This window comes from Argiope bruennichi, chromosome X2 (assembly GCF_947563725.1).
Source record: "Argiope bruennichi chromosome X2, qqArgBrue1.1, whole genome shotgun sequence".
NCBI lineage: Eukaryota > Metazoa > Arthropoda > Arachnida > Araneae > Araneidae > Argiope > Argiope bruennichi.
Window position 1 is genome coordinate 72,624,847 of NC_079163.1, and position 23,242 is coordinate 72,648,088.

At 28.8% G+C, this 23,242-nt stretch overlaps 1 protein-coding gene across 3 annotated transcripts in view; it reads left to right on the top strand.

The window, feature by feature from the left end:
* The window catches only part of LOC129960503 (cell adhesion molecule 2-like), a 307,448-nt gene that overhangs the window by 183,614 nt on the left and 100,592 nt on the right, over positions 1-23,242 (top strand). For 2 of the 3 annotated variants that reach the window (XM_056073974.1, XM_056073976.1), the window contains exon 3: positions 20,878-21,076. In XM_056073974.1, coding sequence (XP_055929949.1) covers positions 20,995-21,076 — 82 coding nt within the window. In that variant the 5' untranslated portion in view covers positions 20,878-20,994. Of the gene's footprint in view, positions 1-14,604; positions 14,688-20,877; positions 21,077-23,242 lie in introns of those variants that run through there. The other variant, XM_056073975.1, reaches the window with a different exon arrangement.

The window sequence follows — 23,242 nt, forward strand, 5'->3', positions numbered from 1 at the left end:
TTTAAATGAATGCGAAATCTGCGGAAGCATTTCATAAGAGTTCTGAGACTCTAATGAAACTACTCGATAAAAATCTTTTCTTTGACTTACCACATTTGCTAAAACAGAATTTTAAGAAAATCTTCAGTTCAGAGAAAACTGTACTTGAAGTCAAGAGAAAGAATTGAAAGAAAATAAAACTCTCATCTTAATTTTATGCGATTGAATTGTAGTCCTTATTTTAATGATATATGTATAAGTTATGTATAAGATATATGAATAAGTTACTTATACATATAATGATTATATGTGTAAGTTTTTAATGATATATGTATAAGTTAGTTTTCTTTAAATATTAAAATTTCAACATATTTATACTTAAAGTTGCTCTCTGGAAAACGATTATGTGCTTTGAAAGACATATAAAGGGATTATGTACCATCGAGCTTTTAAATTATAGACCTGATTTTTTTTTCTCTTTTTAGAAAATCTTTTGTACCATAATTGTCATTTGTTTTTTAGAATTCGAAAAACTGAAAAACGAAACATAAAGATCGCCAAATATTCATTAAAGCACTCAATGTGTATTACCTTATTGAAATTTCTTTGTTAATCTTTGCTTTCAAAGAACGAATTTCTATGCAAGTAATTAATACTTCAGTAGAAGAGATAAAGTATGTTGACTGTAAATTTAATTTCTTAAGACTAAAAAAACTATAACCTATAACACAAACTATAACCATCTCTTTTCAGATTTCTCATGTGCTTTGATGAATTTCTGAATCAGAGTCCAATAAAAAGGTAGATCTTTTGAAAACATGATTTATTTTTCAATATTCTTAAAGATAATAATTTGAAGACCCGTTTACTGATTTTGGCAGAATTTGCCAAATATTTTAGTATTCATTTCTTTTTATTAACGGCTAATGTTGTGGAAACGACCTGCGATAGAACGGCAAATCTGTTTGTCTCTCACTTCTTGTTGTACTATTTATCTTGAATTTCAGAATTTTGATTTTTTATGGCATTTTTAAGTATAGGCTGTGAAATTTTGTAACTATTATACTGCTTTTAACATTCTGATAATTTTATTGAGTGGAGTTATATTGTGTTTTTATACTTAAAACGAATTTGGTGTATATTGATTTTCCAAAGCTCAGTTTTTATTCGCATATTTTAAATTGTTGTCTCATCTGCCTGTTCCATTGTTATTATGCAATATTATTTTGAAACTGAGTGTATATAAGCTCGTTCTTTACTTAATTCATTTTGTGTATCTAATTATCCAGGCGACGGGTTTTTCTTATTTGGGAGCAAAAGCGTCAATGTACGTCTACTTTATCATAGATGAATATAATTGCACTTATTTTATAACTCAACAGCATATCTAAATAACAATATATCGAAAAGTGTACCCATATAATAATTATGTTTCTCTGCTTCATGTGTTTATTATTGACCTAGATAAGTTTACTGTGGGACATATAGAGGAAAAATGGTGTTCTATCATGAATTCTAGAGAGAAGCCTAATGACTCACAGGAATTAATTGACAGTGTCTATAGAGACAGCTATGACGTAAAACTAAGGAAAATCTATTGTAAATATCAGATTATTTTTATAGTGTAATAAGGGTAACGAAACAGTTTGGAAAAGGAAGCAGAAATGATTTTCCAAATAACTTTATTGGAGAATAAAATAGCATATTTAAGGATTTAGTGACTAACTCAGAAAAGCAAATTAGAGATATATTACTTGAGGGAATTGACAACAGCCATCCAAGAAATACTCGCATCGAAAACAAAGATTACAGAGTTGGAGAAAGGAGATTTAACATTAGAAGATGAAATCCAAAAGATCTTGATGTGATGAAATCAGTTAAAGATATAATATAAACAACTCGTTAGAAAATATGCAGAAATTCGTATGATGAATCAAAATTTGTATGATTTGATGATGAAGGAATAAAAAAAAATATTTATGCAAGATGATCGTGATCATCGCAACAGGAAATACAAAGAGAAATTTTGAGAAAATCAAAAAACTAGTTTTGAATGTTTGGCAGAGAAGAAGTTATTTATCAGTGGTACTAGGTCTATTCAGTTAGGGGATAACTTTTCTGTGAGCCCCAAGGAGTGCTTCTTATACAACTAAGAAGAAAAAGTGTAGAATGTTATTTCAATAGCAGAAAAGCAGTAATTAAATATTTCCCTAGGAAGGATTCAACAGTAAAACATAGCAAATTTATATAGGAGATGAACAAAGAGTCCGCTACTGAAGATCAATCGAAAATGCTGGTGACAATTCTAAACAAGGAAGAAAAATTCAGCGTCTATTTAGAAAAAAATAATTTTATATAAAAGAAAACTACAATACTTCCTATATCATAATGGAAAAAAGGAGCAGAGCAGGAATTGATTCGGAGACTAATAGCGAAAATCGTCTAGCCCAACTCAAATAATGGGACTCGATTCCAATTAGATTTTAAAATACCATCAAGGGACAACAAATAAATTCACTGAGCCATTAAAATTAAACCTACACATTACGGTGACTTCAAGGTTAAAGCGGGTCTGTATTTTTATAAACGAAGAATTAGAATAACCCAGCAGTGACTAATCTGAATGGGTTTTGGCACATTGCCAAGTTCTGTGACTATAACGGTAGACATGCAACAGTTATGGTGAATTCAGAGGTGTAGAGGATGAAATCTTAAACCATTCATATCAAATTTTAAGATACCATAATTCTTATCTGTCAAATTTTTGATTTAACTCAGATCACGAAACTAATCACCCTGTCTCAAAAAGAAATTCAAGAATTATTTTAAATGAAAAGATCTAGTTATCATGAGGTTTCATTACAGCTATTAAGGGGATTCAGAGAAAGTTAAATCAATGCGACACTGCTCACTCTGAGAATTGTAGTTTCCGTCGGAAATTTCAGCTTGACTTTATTTTCATCCAGGACTTTTATATAGTTAAAGGGAGACTTCATAAAATTTGTTAAGCTTGATGTACGTTTATGCCTGAAAAAATTGCCTTAAACTCTGTTTTGATAAAAATCTCAAGGTATTTTTTTAATTAGGCATACAGCATTAGTTGTTGAGATTCATTTTAAAGATTTTAAATATAAGTAGCATATATTCCCCTCCAAGGGAGACATAGATGCATGCCTAGGGGAATTCGTTCATTTCAAATTTGATACAAAATTTAATTTAAGTGATTTCGGCGTTAGATCCAGAACTTGGGCTTAGAACTCTGTATTGTGCTCTTGCACTCACGGAGTTCAAAGTTTCTAAAACTTACATATTTGATATATCAAAGATTACGGCCCTACATTTTGAATCCACACTAAACACCGAATTTCCCAATTCATCAATAATAATTTCCACTATTTCATTCATTGTCGAAAATTGAGAAATCGACTTATCTTCCCTCAGCGACAATATATAAATTCTCTTATAATTAGCTATTCATATTCCCTTAGGTAAGATGTAATAGTTTAAAACCAAAAATAACTGGGGAAAATCTAATGCTAATTAAAAACTCATTTATGTTATCTTCAATTCTTAAAATATATCTCTAACTTCAAAGACATAAGTAATTATTTTATGATAGATAAATATTATTACTAAAAGTGGATTTAGATCATTTAAAAAGAAGCCAAAATATTTAACCTTTAGAACAATGAATTTGGAAAAAATGTTACTATATAATATATATATTCAATCATATAATATTTATAACCAACAAAGAATGAAAAACTGTTGTCAAAATGAGATTCAGAAATTATAGGAAAGAGAAAAAAATTACTTTTTGCCTTAATCAAAAAATTATTCTTACTTTATTTTTTAAGAAATTAGTTTTGGGGATTAAAAAAGAAATTCCGTAAAGAGTATTGTTAAAATTATGATAAAATTTCCGATTTTACTTTTAAACATGTTTCTAAAAATTTCAAGAAAAATGATTTTGCTCAAATTATTTTGAACGACCAGAGCTCTGTGGAAGATAAAGTCTTATACTTAATGAATTACTTCTTCCCAAATGGGTACGCAAACCAATAATTTTTATCATAAATTGATTTCTGGTATAGTCAAACCATTAACTCTGAAGAAGTTGCTATCGGTTTAAAAAATCCTTTGTAAACCACTTGTATTAGATCGGATTAACTTCAAAATTTGAACTGCAATTTATGGCATAAATAAATAATTTTTAACTCAGCCCTTTAACCAATATTTTAAATTTAAATTCATCTCTGACTGACTGAGGAATTCCATGATTTTTTTCTCCTGAAATATGAGTAGGGCCCTAGCTTTGTCACTCTAGGCAGTTAGAATTTTAAATACAGATCTGAATAAGTTCTCAAAATTAAGGTTATAATTTATGATGAAAAACCATTCATCAGCTGGGTGATAACGCTTACCTTTAACCAACGACTCAAGCAACATGGCCATTTTACTAAATTAACCATCATTGTGTGGAGGAAATAAATATCAAATCATCCATTATTACATTAAATACAATTTAGAAATTGTTATGAAACTAGAATGGTAAAAATATTGAGAATCTATTCCTTTTTTTCGGAGACTAGGGTTAAAACATTCACTGATAAGATGCACGGAAAGCTGCTTGTCTACAATAAATACCTGTTGCATTTCCTAAGTGATTATTACCCATTTGCGCATATTTAAGCAGATTTAGAGCATTAACTGCTCCATGTTATTCCTGAGGAAAACCAGGCGACGCATACCGCTATGTATTTGAATATTTCGAGGATTAACATTTAAAAAATCAGCAGGAAAGCCTGGTTAGAGAATTTAATCAAAATTCCTTTGGCTGTCATCGAAATCACAGAGTCTCTTAAAATCAGCTGGGCAGTTTCCAATATGAGCCTTTGAAATGTTTTAATGTATTTTTGTTTTAAATTATCACTCTGGTTCCAAACTGAAACCGTCCATTCTGGATATTAAGTTCTCGTATATATTTTAATCTTGTTGTGTTCCGGGTTTGTACTCTTATTATTGATTAATAATTAAGAGAAGTCATTTTATTTAAAATTATTATGTTATTATAATTTTTAACTTATAATTTTTTACTACTTAGCACTTTCTGAGTCCACACTAGGTGAATTGAGCAGTTGTTGCTCTAACAGTGCAGCTCGAAATGATGTTCTTTTATTTTCATTAGTTTGTACTTTAGTTATTGACATTATTATTAATAATAATGATAATAGTACTGGCAAGGATTGTAAGTGATCTCTACCGGCTTATAATAGGTCTTGTAGCCATCTTTGGGTAGACTTAGTCGGTGTAGGCTCTAATAATTAATAATTACGCAATCCTCAGAAAAGAAAAATAAGCATAACGATAAAAGAAAATTGACATAAAAACAATAAATCATTTTTTTCTAATTATTACCTTAAACGGATGCATCACTTCCGAAAGATTTTACCAAATTATGTTGCCATTTGTATCAATAACTTTGGAAAGAAACAATATTATATAAAAATGAAATTCCGTCGCTGAGAGTTAATTTCAAAGGCGAGAAAACTGAGATTTGTAAAATGAATGAACTAAAGAAAAATCTCCTTTCTTGATAGTTGTTTTTTTATACAGTTTAGTGTGATTATTACGAATTATTGTACAATATATTTTATTTTGGTGTATATGATATGTTGGAAAGGTTGTAAATAGATTTCTTATGCCCAGTTTGTTATGTTTGATTCGATCAAGTACTACTCAAAATACTAAGTGTGAACTGAGTAAAACTTTAAAATGCGGCATTATATGAACACAATGCATTAACTAATACACATTAACAAAAACTATAAATTTCATTTTTTTTTTTCATAAGCGTCACATTTCTTCCAAATTTCAGAGTTTTCAATAGAGAAGTCAATGAAACGTTTTATACGAAATCTTTTAAAATTTTGGTGTTTTCCATAAAAAATTAGCAATTACCTAACACAAAATATGATTATATGCGGTGAAAATTTTAGAATTTCGCTCCAATGAAAACAACTGAATTATCATGTTGGTGTTTTTCATAAAAAATTAACCGTTACCTAATGCAAAATATGGATATATATTTGGTGACAATTTTAGAATTTCGCTTCAATGAAAACAATTGAAATTTGAGCCAATATTTAATTTCTCTATGGCTCACAGTTTCGAGATAAAGTCATAATACTACAAAGCTCTCGTTAATCTAAAACTTTTGAAGTTTCTATATTTTAAACATATGGTCAATAAAATATAAATTGGTTGTCTTAAATTGTTTATTTCAGTATCGTTCTTTTGTGAAAAAAGATATCGTGCAGCTGCAGAAATCAGCTAAGAGTCCCTTCTTATTTTCATCTACTCAAATCTTTAACAATTAACTCAAATGCTTCGTGTTTTTCAGATTCAATTCCGTTTTTGCAAACAATATTATTGTGAAGACCCTGAAATATGAAGTTAACAAATGTAAACTTCTCTTTTGTGTCGAACTGGCTTTTCATCAATTGCTTCTATAGAGAATGACACACAAATTGTTCGATTAATGCAAATAGCTTACAATGAATGCATTCGCAGTTTTTTAATCTAATTCAGAATCTAAATGAAAAAAAAGAGAGAAATGGATGAAAACAGATTGGAAAGGGAAATAAGATAAATAAAAAAGAACTGGCACGAAAAAACACGAAATATGGCCTCAAAAGAATGAACTGTGGCGATATAAACATTATGATGATGTGAATCGGTTGGTAAGTGAGTGGTTTTCCAAGGGAAAAATACCAATTGGCGATCGATTTTTTTTATACCATTCTCTTGGCCATCGGATTCACAAAGAAATGAGAGATTATTGCGTTCCCTGCTATTAGTGGCTAGACCAATATTTTATCGAGAGCGAAATAGTACTTTATTTTGTGAATCATATACAAGCAATCGATGAGTGAAGTTGAAGGGCATCATTTATGTGAACGAAAGTTATTCTTTAGGAGGATTCATCGGAAGACCAATATGTATTGTTAAAAATGTTCGTGATGAATTTTGTCTAAAAAAATAAAGATTGGAAGCAAAACATATAAAAGAAATTATCGAAATGTATCTCCTTTCTACTATCATTCTAACAATGGATTTCACATCATTTGATTTGTATCCATGATAAAAGTGCATTAAATCTATAATTGGTGAAAGATTAAATCCTTTTACAAAGAATTAATTAAATATCGAAATTGAAATTAGATTTCAGCTGAAGTTTTCATTAAACTAATGTATTTCCTATATTTATTGGTATCATATGTAAATAGATACTATACTAGTTTTCATTCTTGAAACAGGACACCAGAAACCGTTATATTTGCTGATATATAATTCTTTAATTACTTATCCTGTTTTTATTTACAGGATTTTTCTGTTGTAGAAGTTTAATATCTATCAAAAACTTAGGAATTAATCAAACCTCAGTTACGTTGTTTTGCAAAAATTTAATGTCATATGCAGAACTATAAACGTGTAGGTAGAATTTTTTTAAAAAAAATTAATGAAAAAATTCGGATTATTTCAGCGCATATTCAAGAAAATAAATGCATCAGACGATATTTATTTTCTATCAGTTAAACTAAATAACTTTCAAATTTATTAGGAAAATGTCGAGTTTTATACTAATGATATCTTTATTTATACGTAATGCATAATTATGTTTTCATTCATGAAGTTTAGCAACGTAACAGAAACGTATTTTAATATGAAACAATTCATTTTCTTTTTCGCATCAGAATTGCTAATAAGCACAATTCCTCAGAGTATTTATTATAAAACATTCTAATTTACAAGTGTCTTTTTGGATTTTGGAAAGATAAAATATCTTGCTAATTCTATTCAAAAGAGTTTTGCAGAAATTTATTTTTATTCAAATACTGAATCTGCTTATCGCTCTTTTATTTAAACTATTTAAGTTAATTCAAATGAAACAACGAACTTTCTAAAAATGGCTATTCTTAAAAAAAAGAACATTTCTCAAACAATAATTCTCCAATTTACATTCCTTCAGGTAATAAAAATTATTTTTTTTAATAAAAGAAAAACAAAATTGAGATAATCGAGATTGATTTTTTGACTGAAATAAGAATGAGATGTTTTCAAACGTAGCAATGAAAAAAAAAATCTTCTACTATTTTATGTATTCATTTACATAATATGATCAATATTTAGTTTTAAAACTTTTCATTATTTCTTATTATAGTTTTCAATAATACGTTTATTCTGATAATAATTGTATTATTAATTCTTGATAATTTATTTGAAGATAAAAATATAATATAATTAAAAATATAATTCTCATATAATATATTCATTAATAATTTATACTGTATTCACAATCTATTCCCTTCAAATTTTCCGTTTACTAAAACTTCCTTGAATTGATAAAAGCAGTTTAGGATATAAAGTGCTTATGGATTGTATATCATATCTTTAACTATTTGGATTATCCAAATAAAATATGTTCAAGGTGACTTTAAATTTCCATTCATTATGCAATTTCCATTAATATATGAAATTTACAAAACTAAAAAAAAAAATTCTGTCAGCCATGTGCATGTTACATATGGAATTAAATATTGTCATTCTGTTGACAGAGAATCTTTTACTATCACGATAGAGAGAAAAATATATAAAAGATTTTTTGAAAAAACGGATTGATGAGCATATCAAAAATAGAAAAGATTTTTATTAGAAAATCTGAAGGTCAGACTAAAATTGCAAAAGCGTAATATTCTGATAAAAATAGTCTACGTAAAATCTTTTCCAATTTTTATTTCATTACTGAGAATGTTACTTTTTATTTTGATATTCATTATGGCTAAGTCACAGTAACTGAAGAAACTTTTTAACTTTACAATTTCGGTTTAATCTCTAGAATTTTAACAAGAATTATTCCTACAGTATGCTAATAAATGTGCATTATTTTTTAAATTTTGCTTTCTAGTGTATAATGTATTTCATAATTCAACATAATTCAATCATCACAATTAGTATGAAATATTGCAATAGCCAATATATATATATATATAAATTCAACTGTTGTATTGCAGCAAACATGACATTTAAAGTTTAATAATATGAAAGCGATCAAAATTGTTTACCGAAGAGAAAAAAAGTCTTTTAAAAGACTAATTTTAATTTTATTTATAGTCAACAGTTTAGAACTATATTTGTTTAACAAGAATATAAATAAAGGCTCTTCAAAAGAATTTATTTGAAGCATAGAAAGCATTCACAAAAGACAAAGTGTCAGTCCATTATAGCCTAATTATGCATAAAAGTGAAAAAAAGCAAATTATGTTTTCAGTTACCCGACCGCAACCAATCCAAAATAACTAGATAGCTGCCAAAAATTTGGCAAGCGGAAATAACTTGAAAAAAAAAGGCGTTCTGCTCGAAGGCGTGAAAAAGTGGTCGTAATAAAACGTGAAAAATTATAAAGGGTGGCGGCAGTGTTATTAAAACTGAAAATTCACCGATGTTAATTAGTATGTTGCTGCTTAGAAACGGGGAAAAGGTTGTCTAGATAACAGCTAAGTGCTATATTTTTCATTTTCTTAAAAGCACACAATCCGCTATTATCTAATGGAAGATGGTTCACTAGATCGGCTCAAGAGATTGTGCCAGTCTAATAACTGGATCAAGTAGGTGTTGCTTATCTCATGTCTAGAACTTTACTTGCTCACATTTTATGGCCATTTTGTAGTATAGATTCAAGTCATAAAACGGAGACTTTTCTATCGATCAAATATTATGTCCGAAGGCTATTTTTATTAGGCAGTAAATTCCTTGAAATGTCTTAGATAAATACATATTTCATTACCTCACCAATCAAAAAATTAAGTTAAAAACCGATGAAAATCATAAAAAAAGGATCACTGATATCCCACTTCGTTCTCATTCTTCCTTCTTTTTTTAGATTGGCAAAGTGGTAATATCGGTTTCAACTTTCTTCAAGATTTAATACAGCAAAAAATGAAATCCAAAAATAAAGTTATAACTGCTGTATGTAGGGACATTTTTTTTTAATGATTTCAAGAAAGAATGTAAAAAAAATTGTTACTTAAATCCTTATATGCGAATAAAAGTATGTTATGAACTACTTTTGATATAAATACAAGTTATTCAGTTTAGAGATAAATTTTTGAGTTGTTCGATGTAAATGCGTTAAATAATTTTAAAAATCATTTTGCATTTGTTTGCAATTATCATGTCTGAGAATCACGTTCGGTATACATGTTAAAAATTAAATCAATTTAATATCAACGATCTTTTTCATTTTCCATTCATTTAAAATTTCCCGATATTTTAAAAATTGAAATTAATTCAGAAATAAATTTATACGATGCATTTTTGACAAAAGGTTTTTCCTTCCTTCGCTAAAAAGAATGTGTGTTTATGTTTTCCCTAAACATTTGTATATTTAATTTTTAAAGAAGATGTTAAGGGGAAATTATTACTAATTAAACTCTCTACTGCTATTAAAACTTATTATATGATAACTAAAATTCATATTTCAGCTTAAAATTATTGTTTGAATTCAGTACTTAGAACGATATCCATATCCATTCTGCCATTTGGAAGTAGAAGGACAGAAAATTTAAAAATTAAGTAATTGCATTTCTTATCTATAGTAAAGTGGGATAAGTGGGTATTAATTTTGCCATATCAAGGATTCATTCTAAGTTTAAAAGTTTCACTAACTATAATTTAATTTTTAGGTATTATTAAAATAATTAAGTGGACTTTATCCTTTAAACTAGTATATGAATATTCTTGAAACTAATCGCTTATTCAAATGTAAAATACAATTTTTCAAAATGCATTGACAAGTGTCCAGTTTCCCATATCATTAGGATAGGTCTCTACAAATTTCTCTATAAATCTTTATTCTCTAAACATCTCCTCTATAAATTTAAAAACTGCAACGATAATGATTTTAATGTATGGAGTTTTTTTGCAATTTAATAATTTTTAAATGCTAGTTTCTTACTGCAGTTATTACATATTCTTACTGCAGTTATAAATGAGGGAAGCACTAGAATCTACCTTCTCTAAAGACTTAGAGAATATTAGATAATTTGAACCGAGTAACAATTAGGAAGTTTTTTTTAAATTTTTCATATAATTATTTTTCAGTTATTCTATGTGCGACGCATAGGTATATGCATATGAGTGAAATATTTGCAAAATAATATTCACTGATTATGTCTTTGGTAAATATTTTATTTATCAAAAATTTTAACATTTCGCACCATTTTCAGAAAGTTAGTTCTGTCTAAAGTGTAAATTGTTTCTTAATGTAGCAAAATTTCCTTAACAAATTAAATTTATTTAAAAAAATTCAGTTTAAATTAAACTACAAAATATTAAAACAGTTTACTATAATTTCAAAATATTAAATAAAGTGCTTCAAAGGCCATGAATTATTACAAAAACATAATTTTTACATGTTCGATAATATCCTAATTTATCCTAAATAAATATATAAACACTATTTAGGGGAACATAATTTATTGATCATAAATCATAAGATAATAGACATAAAAGTAAAACAAGAAACTTATACATTCCACGTTTAAAAAGTTTAGTATAAAGGAAAATTTTATTTTCTTTTGAAGTATCATATAAAAATGTCTTTTTCTGTTAACTACTTAAAAGAACACTTTTGCCCATAAAAATGCTTTTAATTTATCGTTCACTTCACAATCCAAGCAACTTTTCTAAAATGTTTTTGATTCTCATATAAAATCAATATTGAGACGTCTTAAACTACTCTAACTTTTATCACTGCTCTTTGGAATTTGATGCCCCATGGAACAAATAATGAGTGGGTCAACAGGTAAATAAAATATTTTAATAGGGGATGGGGCAAGAAGAAGTATAATATTTATTCATATTACTTCAGTACATTACGGATACTGAGAGAGTTCCACACTGCTAGACACTAATAATTCTCACAGTGAAGCCATTGTCACTCTTTCATTATTTGTTAGATGATGTTTGTGTATTTTGACTGCATGCTGTAATTTCCAAGATCCTCAACATAGGATCTCGTTGACTAGCAAGGAATATATTTGTTATTTTTTACTATACATGGCTGCCTTAGACAATAAACTTTTTATAATCACAATTTATCCTACCAACATTATTTCTGCTAATCCTGCCAAAAAAACACTCTTTTTAACGTTTTCAACTGGGACAAGATGACGAGGATAAGCTGACAATCTCGTCTTCTAGCTTCAAGTGCTTCTTATTGTTTTCTATTAGATGTTTATATGCCTTTATTATATTTTGTACGATTTCCGTGATCAATATGAACCACAAGCTGTTTTCAACTGTTTGGTAGAATTAGCATAGACCTAAAGGTAATATTTTAATTAATAATGAGAGATATTATTGAGAAAATGAAATTTAGTTTCTGATATTCATGGCATGAGCTGATGCTTTTTAAGAAAGTACCATAAAGTTTTTACATGATGTGGAATCTATATGGACCCTGCATCAGAAAGTGAAATTAGAATGTTCAATTTTGAAGATAAAAAACATCAATTTTGAGGTATATTAACTTATTATGAGATACAGTTTTAAATACAATATTGCATACTGCTCCATAACAATTACTTCACAATGTTTAATTAATACACTGTTTTATACCTCATCAGAATAAAAATATTTTTAACTTTTTTCAACTTTTATCAGGAATGTCATATTGTTTTGAAGTCAAAATCAGTTTGATCAAGTTGTGGGGCAAAATGAGATGTTTGCATTATCTTTTTTAAAATAACAAAATAACATTGATTTTTATTAAAAAAAAGAGTCATCCAATTAGGGGCAATACCAGAAAAGGACAGTATGATAATATATAGGTTTGCAATACAAGAAATATATATATACTATATATATATAGGCACAATACAAGAAATATATATATACTATATATATATAGGCACAATACAAGAAAAGAACTGTCTAAAAATATATTTGCAAAAGCAAAGAGTTCCCTTCGAAAATTGAATTTATTAAACATAGTCAACTCTTATCATCATTATTCTGAGCCGGTCTCCCCTACATAAAATCTTATTCAAAAATTTTTTTTTTTAACAAAACGGAGTATATAGAACATGTATTCGCATCTAATAATATAACTCATTGATATATATATATATATATATATATATATATATATATATATATATATATAACTTTATTTCAAACAGGCTTTTTTCTTTCTGAATTATTTTGATTTATATATAAATGCATGAATCATTCTTCTTATTAGAAAATTATTTATTTAGTTTACACAAAGGAAGCAAAAACCCTTATAGAAAGTTAAAACTTTTGAGTTTAGATTTATTTGTAGTTTGGATTTTCCAAATGATTGAATATACAACGAATAATTTCTCATTTTGAATTCTGCTATAATAATTTAGTATTCACAGGCAATAATAAATTAATATTCTTTCATCACTAAGATTTTGCAGGCGCGGGAATGATGGAAATAAATTTCGATAAATTTCATAATCTTTCCCCGTCTGCTTTCCGTACATCGTATTTCTGATGTAAGAAAAAAGTAGCTCTCCTAAGGAACCTACAGGTCCCCAGACTCTCAGCACACAAACTATTTACCAACTTTAGGGGGGATTGCGATTAGTTTAAAAAATTATAACATTTCTTCATCTGTTTGAAAGGGTTATGCTGTTTTTTTCAATACCTGTAGCTCTCGAATTAGAGAGAAATGTAAGAAAAAAGTATCTCGTTTCTGATGTAAGAAAAAAGTAGCTCGCGTAAGGAACCTACAAGTCCCCAGACTCTCAGCATACAAACTATTGACCAATTTCTGGGAGGATTGTGATTAGTTTTAAAAATTATAACATTTCTCCGACTGTTTGAAATGGTTATGCTGCTTTTCTCAATACCTGTAGCACTCGAAGTAGAGATAAATGGATGCTTTTGGTTTTCAAAGTATTCCTCAGATATCTTATTAGAAATTATGTTTAGTATTCAAATTAGTTCAGTTTGAAGTATAAATAGTATAGGTTATCACCTTCTGGACTATTTGTCAAAAACATGTCATTTTCTGGACTACATCGCGTTTGTTCTGCAAATGCAGTTGACGCATTTGTTGCCTACTGCTGCGCACATCGCAAATGTTTCTTACATTGCAATCGAAGGGTCTGCTTCTCAAACCGAAATAAATGTGTCGACCGCGTTTTCGTTTCAACACACCTTAGTTTCAAAACATTGGATGATTCTAACTAACCCGCACTTATCTATATATTATTATTTTATCGTATCTTATTTTTTCTATGAAATCAGCATATTAATATTATTTCTGTTTATATTAAAAGAGAAAATCTTATTTTAATAAAATATTTAAGTGATTTCAAATTCTTTACAAACGAAAAAAAGAAGTATTGCTTTTCTCGGTTAAAATCAAAGGTATTTTCAAGTTGTCTTTTTATAAAAGCTGTTTTTATCTGCACTGAACCTTCAAAAGCAGGAAAGGCACATTTGCACAGGAAATTACTTATCTTGTTATTATTTTTATGGTAGGGCGTCAGAGCACTCGAAAGATATCCACTCATATATCCGCTTCAGATTTTGCTATCATGTTAGTTGTAAAGATTATTTCTTAGTGTAAAGCATAAATGATTCATCTGCTTTGGAAGCAAATTAATTAAGTAGGTGTTTATATTCATTTTTGTATTATTTTGAATAATATTTCTCTTTTTTATCAATACATTTTAAAGCATACAAATACGAAATTCGATAATATTCTGAAGAAAACTTTTATTAAATAAAACTTTACAAAGGTTTTTATTTAAAGGAAAATAGCCCACTTGTAAAATGTCCATAAGTTCTTCACTTTTCATTTCGTGTCTGGGATTTGGTGACTGATTTAATTCAGACTTATATAAAATTCTGTGGATTTTTTTTTTTGTTTTTTTGGTTCCGGCAGTTTTTCTATAAAAAAGCAGAAATTCATTTTTATGGTAAAAATTCTATATATGTTAAAATCTATGAAAATAATCTAATTTAATTAAAAAAATTCATATTTGGTTTAGAAGAAATATGTTCAATCAACTGATAAATGAAACTGAATCTATCTAATGATTTAGATAAAAATAAAATGAAGAGAATGCATAAGTGAGAGTCACTGAAATAACGAGAGAACATTGAAAAGGGAAAAAGAAGAAAAATAATTGTTTTGCAAAATTCATTAACATAGTTGTTTTATTTACAGATTTCCTCAACAGTACTATCATCATTTGATAGAGTATAGTATCCATATGAGATTCAATCAACTCCATCTTCTAATATAAATTTTTTATCATAAAAAGAACAGAAAGATTTTTTATTCACAACATTAGTAATGATTTCCTGACTTCGTCCTGAAATCTAATGTAGATAACATCTTTCATTTGACATATTTCTTAAAACACCCACGTACATATCATGATTTATTTTTTTAACCTCAGATCTCTTGATTCCCTTAGTAATCTTTTTGTCACAGAAAGTTTTTGGTTTTAAACTTCAAAACTCCTTAATTGTCACTCCCTATGTTTCATATTTAAAAAAACCTAGTTTATTTTCATTAAATTTATTATGTAGTTCATGGCTTTTATCATAGTTAGGAAAATTAAAAATTGCAGGTAACGTATTTTCTAAATCCTTATAAATATCTTCACATTTAATTTCTAATGTGAATGAATGTGTATCCATATAGAATAAGGTAACGTTTTCAACATAGTTTTGCTTGAATACTTCATAATATTATTTATATATATAAAGTTTAGACAATTCTAAAACTGTAAATCCTATGTAAACTGGTTTATTTAAGAATAAATTTGTCTTCCTTTTTTTGGAACAAAACACATTTTCGTTTATTATGGAAAAATACTCCAAAGAAGAGCTAGATAACTGGCTTATGCATTCAGTTTAGTTACACACTTATTTTGACATCTATTTGTTTTATTACGTTCATGCAGCTACGACCGAAAAAATTGTTAATCATTAATTTGTAAAAGGATTTGTCAAATTCTTTTTTAGATTCTTTTCTTTTCAATGTATTAAATTCTACATATGATTTTAACAAATCCTGGTGTGGAAAAGACACAGCTCGGTGAACTTTTTTTGCCCACCTTCCCCGTGGCATGGGTTTCTCGGGTACGAGTCCCGGTTCGGGCACGGTTGTTGTTCTTTTTCTGTGTTCTATCGGTGAGTTGTTTGAATGTGCCCCCTTTGTAAAAAGGGGTTTTGCAAGCGAATGTGCAGCATAAGTAGCTAAGTCGTACTTTTGGCACTAGATGGCACTAAATAAAAAACAAGAGACGCTCCAGCGGCTTAAAATCGTTGACATCATCAGTGGGCTTGCCAACGAGATGGGCCATTAGACACAACAACAACAAATTTAGGTAATTAATTATATAATGCTGTTTATTAAATGAATTAAGTGTTCGCTTTTTATTTTTAAGATTAAACTTAAAATTATTCTTTACTAATGCTTGCTTTTGATATGGGAATAAATTTTCATAAGATATATTTAAGTGTTCAACGGCTAGGGGGAAAATCATCATGATTGTCATGGAAATTTTTAGGATAATCTAAGTTAACTTCCATAATATACCCAGTTTCAGCATCAGATGAAATGTTCATTATATCTAGTTTATCTGTTTCTAAATGATTTAACCATTTAAAATCAGAAAATGGTAGATTAGCAGTCATGGAAAAACCATATAAATTATTAACATCAACTGAAATAATGTATTTATGAGGTTCGTTATGATTATAAGTTTTAGGCACATATGGGTTATTGCATTTGAAATATCTTTTGTCAATAAAACACATTCCTCATTTAATTCCCCTTTCAAGCATTAAGTACATATCCGCATCTGTTAAAAGTTCAAGATGCGCATCTATCATTTTTAGACCAGCACTCCATGTCAAATCTACTGCTGATATAAATTGTAAAGCTTCTAAGTGATATATACAATAAGTTATATCTCTAAAGTTATTGAAGATATATGCTAGTATATCCTTAACCTGTCTTTTTCCCCTATTTTTACAAGTATTTTTCCATTCTTATCCTCTTATTTTTTCTTTTCTTAAAAGTCCTTAGGTCAGTAGTTTAAACAGATAAATAGGTAACGCTTCAGATTTCTAAGGTGGATTCCCAATTTTCATTCTTGGAAGTTGTTGTTGTTGTTGTTTATAATGGCACTTGCCATGGGCAAGCTCGCTGACGAAGTCAGCAATTTTAAGCCAAGGGAGCGTCTCTTGTTTTAGTAGCGCCAATTAGGGCCAAGAATACGTCTTTGCTACTCACGCATCACATTCGCTTGCACAACCCCTTTTTACAGGGGGGCACATTCACACATCTCACAGATAGAACAGATGAAGAACAACCATGCCCGAGCCGGGACTCGAACCCAAGACGCCCAGGTCACGGGGAAAATCTCCCTATGCCAGGAAGCCGGCTTTCTTGGAAGTAGAATAGTAACAGTATATATATGCCCTTTTAAGTCCGGGTTCGAAGATCATGGGTTCCATGAATTTTGCTAATATTGTCCTGTATTTACGCCACTTCCATTGTTTAGATATTGTACTGAGATTGAGGTGCATGCATTATGTTACCTTCAAAATTACGAGGTAATTTAGTACTGATTTTTCCCAAGTATTAATATGCTCAAACCAGGTTTTGAAACTGGACAACTTGGTTCTTTCTTCAAAGTTTTTATACAAAAAATAAAAAAAAAAATGAATCAAATGCACATTAAAGCTACATAGTGTGATCTTTCAAGTGATTTCATTGTTTTTATTGGAATTATAAAAGTACACTCACTAGAAATACTTTATTTGCCTAGTTAGTATCTTAAACTGAAAATGGAAAAATGTCTTTTTTCATGAATAGTCTTACGTATCAAATGTTTTAGTATGAATGGGGTGAAGACATATCGAGTGCAGCCAAAATGTTATTTGCAAACATCATTAAAGCATTCTTCAAAATATAACAAAAAGGGTGTTCACTGTCCCATTTTCATAGTACCCCATAGTTGTATAGATTTTATAAAAGAAAATGAATAATTCTCATTACTTGCAACGTTTTAAAGAAAATTCAAAAACGTATAACATCTGTTGTTGTTTATAATGGCACTTGCCATGGACAAGCTCGCTGACGAAGGCAGCGATTTTAAGCCAACGGAGTGTCTCTTGTTTTTAGTTGCGCCAACTAGGACCAATAACACGTTTTAGCTACTCTCGCAACACATTCGCTTGCACAACCCCTTTTTACAGGGGGCACATTCACACATCTCACAGATAGAACACATGAAGAACAACCACGCCCGAACCGGGACTCGAACCCAGAACGCCCAGATCACGGGGAAGACGCGCTACCCCTATGCCAGGACGCCGGCTTAAGATCGCATTAAGGAATGGAATTCATCATGCTGTCTAAATCTTTTATAAAAGCAATAAAACATTACATATCCTAATTGCGTTAATAATGGATACAGTTATTTTTGTTGTTAAGAATTTCCTCTTACAATCTGTCCTTTTTTGAAGTAACTGTATTAACTTCCGTTTGGGAAAATTTTATAAAATGCCATGGTGGAACTTCTGAAAAATTCATTCTTTTTTTTGTACTAAATGCTTATCATGCGGCAAATTTTAGTAATAAATAAAACATATAACTTTCATTAAAAAATTATTGTTTTAATTTATTAATATATTTACCTTTATTTCAGCAATATGAAAACGACTCTACATATAAATTGGTACTCACTACCCGTCAGCATATGGATCATAGTTATGTTGAAACTTTAAAATTTAATAATAAATTGAATTAAAAATCTCTTAGAAATATATTTTTATCAGCGTACAATACAGCAGGATTTTTTTAATTTTAATTGTTTTCTTATTTTTAATCTAGAGCTTCTTCTACCTATAACTGACTACCAAGTGTCACCATTTATACAGAATCAATATTCAATTTAAAACTGATACCAACTTGAACCGATAGTTTAATTCTAAAAATTTTGAAATAGTGCCTAGTCATCCTAAAGACACAAATGTGTGAAATTTCCATGCTCTATCACATATAAAAAATAAAAAATACAATTAAGACCAAGCATCTACAAAATCATGAAGCAAGTCAAATTATTTAAAAGGATTTAAAGATACATATTTTTGATCTGCTTTAGGTTTTTTTTATTTAGAATGTAATCCACTTTTTTTAATTCAGATTAACGTGTTTATTAAGTAGCGAAAATTATAAACATAGTTGTGAAATTATGCTCATTCCTCAAGTGTGAATATATTTTTTTCTATAATTCAAAAGAAACGAGATAATAATTTCTCAAAATGTCGACGGTCTTTTTTATAATATATTGAGTTTTAAAAATAAAGAATATATTTTTTAGATTTTTTTTTGTATAAATTGAGTATTGATAAATCCCTTTATTTAAAGATATTTAAGAAAAATGCAAACAAAGAGATCAAAATATTAATGGAAAGATAGTGCTAATTCAAGAAAGAGTTGATACATTTTCTTATAATGAATTATTCTTAAAAATGAACATTGTATTAAGAAATGAACCTGGCAAAAGTATCGCAACTCTTCACAGAAAACGATGCGAATTTAGCGCAATACGTTTTTTTTTTTTTTTTTTTTTTTTTTTTTTTTTGTTTTACATTGTGACTACGAAAAGAAATTTTTTTGAGATTACAGTGTCTAATTAAAAATAATAAAAATAAATAAAAGACTATTTGCTAGTTAAGGCGTGGGATTTCGTGATATTTTTAAAGATATTAATTTAAAAAATAGAAACTTTCAATATTACTTTTTCTAGGAATTAGAGTCTCTTTCTTAATAGTATCGAAAATAACGTGATAGAAATTTTATCATTGAAAGAATATATAAGATTTAAGTCGGCTCTAAGTAAGTTAAGTTAAATGTTACTATGCTTATAAAACTTAAGAAATAAATTTTTATTCGTAAAAGCTATTTAGAAAATTAACTATGAAAGGAATTAATAAATCCACATTTGGTTTTTGAGCATATCTCAATTCTCTTAAATTAAAAAAAATTTTTAATGGTCACATTTTGAAATTTAATAAAAGTTAGAAATACGTATAAAAAAGTGCAGAAGAGTTACATAAAAGTAAAGCAGAACAGGAAATTAACATGTCATATTTAATGCTAATTTTGAAAGTATTGCAGCTTTTAACAGAAAATATTATGGATCTAGATAACTTTTAGCATTCTTTTCTAGAACAATAATTTATGAGATTTTCATGATATAACATTTAGTTCTTTTCAATTTCAAGAATTGAAATTAATATTTTGATAAAATATTTAACAATAATTTATCAACTGTGGCTCCTTTCTCGGAAATTATGTTAATCATTTGAACTTAAACAAATAGCTCGCAAATAACCCAGTTTTTCTCAACATTGAATTTTTCGAATAAAAAATGTCAAGTTTATAAGAGTTAAATAACTCTGCTCAAAAACGTTTTTTTTAAATAAACTGCATCTGCCTGACACATTCATTGAATATTTATTAAGAAACATCGCTCTTTTTCAATAACAATTTTAAACACTTAATTTCACTCTAGTATCTCACAGTTTTTCAATCATATATTTTACCATTTAAGGAATGATTGCTTTCAAACACTGAATCGATTTCGGTGTGAAAATTTTGTACATAAAAGTACACAATGATATAGATTTTAATTATTAAAAAAAATTAGAAGAAGTACAAGAATAATTTAATCACCTGAAATTACTTCTTATTTTCTGTCATATATTTTCTTGTTAAGATTGAACGAGATCTTTACATTTGAGTCTAATACTTCTGTTTTCTTACAGGTTTTCTTTCATTATACGTAAGTTTTGAACTGACTCGTCCAGTTGAGGCCATGCCCAACTGGAAAGTGGGCTAGCTATGAAGCCTTTGAGGCTAATGACGATTAACCCCCACCACAGATGGAAATTTCCACCTTCCACATGACTTACATTTCAGCCATCATGACACTATGGGAGATACTCACATTCATCATCTTACAAGGTAATTCTCTTAATTTTGCTTGTATTACTTGCTTGCTACTTTTACTTTCCAATTTTCAGCTCCTTTAACACGTTGGCTGCAGCATGACTCGCTTCTGATTCACACTCATTATCCCACAGTTCTCTTCCACAATTAAGAGATTGCGAAGGAGGGGTCATATAATTAGACAGATGATCCGTGTCACAGTCGTAATTCATGGCAGCGAATGGGTTAAATGTTTATTGAATGGTGTACAGATTCTAAACTACTATTAATGATGACTCAAATAAAAGATGCAGGAAAAGTCTCTAGGTAAAACATAATGCCCAGTCAAACATTCCTGATTATGATTTTAATTTATTTAAGTTAATAATTATATTTTTAAGGAATTTTGCTTTAAGCCTATTTAGGCTTAAGTTTTAAATGAATTTTAAACTTAGTTTAAAATTATTTGTTGATGCGAAATACCGATTATTTAATCGTTATTTTGCATAAAAAAATAATTTAAAACTAAGTTACTGAATTTGAAAGAGATCTAAGATTCGAAGAAACGTCTTACGCCCTTCACCCATGTTTAACTTAGCTTTCTAAATGTCCCATTTTGAAACAACAAGAACCATTTTTAGATGACGGGAATGACATCAGAGCCGGTAATCTTTTAAAAAATTCCATGCCACACCATCAAAAGGGCGATAAACTCTCGGCGTTCGCTTTAATCTGCGGATGGCCTGTTCTCTCAATGAATTTTCAGTAAAATCGAGTTTCGAATCTGGAACCCTCAAGTGCCGAAACTTAGACTTTTCCACTAGGACTCGTCAACGGCCTGTGATTTGCCCTATGTGTGTTTCTAATAAGTGCTTTCATGTATTTATATCATTTTTTTTAACTTTAAAAGGGCATTTATTAAGAAAAATTGGTACAAAATATATCAATCAACATATTTTCCATCTTTTTCTACAACTTTTCCCCATTTTTCGTTCAATAAGTCTCGCAATTGATTTTCTTCAATTTTTTTCTTTGTTATTGACATCGAAATCACCAGTTTTAAATCGTTAAAACCAAAATCGACAACTGGGACGTGACGGAGCAGCATCACCATAAGTTTCTAAAAGTGTCGGAAAGGCATCCGTAGCAGATTTCTTCAAATCAAACAAAAAAAAAAGCCTTGAATGTCGAAAATACAATTTGCAGCGTTCCATGATTGGGGTCTTTATACACTGAATAACTCAATAATACCGGATAGAAAACTTTCAAAATTATAACAATAAAGTAATACTAAATTGGTAAAACCCAAAACCATTGCCATTTATATACATACTTCGCATGTTTACCGATAGATGTCGCTGATTAAAATACATGCAAACACCTAATACTTGTTACAACATCCTTTGCCATTGATTGCAGCAGATATTTTTCCTCTTTGAACAGAGTATACTCCAATTGCATTCTTAAGTTAATTGAAATACATGTTCTCCTGCTTTTAGCGTCTCTGCAAATAGTTTTACGTCTATTATATCACAAAATAGGTTAAACGGAATGACTGATGTTGTAAGTTGAAGCTTGATCAGAAAGGACTGACATATTTAGTTTGAACTATGACCAAATGACATTTTTCCCTGTACCATCACAAAAAACATTTGACCTTCAATGACAAATGCAAGGCTGATTTTCATTCTAATTATGTATAGAGTCTCTGACCCTTAGCGGAGATTTTGGAACAAGTGACCTTTATTTGAAAAATAATTAAGTGTTTCTTATAGCAAATTTAAAAGAAGAGAGGGAAGCTTTTTTGTTTCATCCTCAAAATCCCCTCCGTAAAAATTTGAAGCGTGGGGATTAGGAGATAAATGAGATTTTGTCTACTCCGTAATTTGAAAGCTAAAAAGGAATTCTTCGTGAAAAAAAGGAAAATTTGTTAGCTTTTAATTACGGAATAATTTGACTGTTGGTTACATTACGTATAGAAGGGACAGGAATTCATCTTATTTTGGAAGATACATGAAGTTCAAATGCTTGATGACTCAACAATAACAAAAGTAATTTAGTCTTGGCTTTATACCAAAAAAAAAAAGCAATTGTACCAAGAAAGCTGATTCATGAAACAGTTGCAGAATCTATTTTATATGTAAATGGATGCAGTATATATCATCAAAAGTATATTTTCTTTTCTAAACATAACTATTTTAT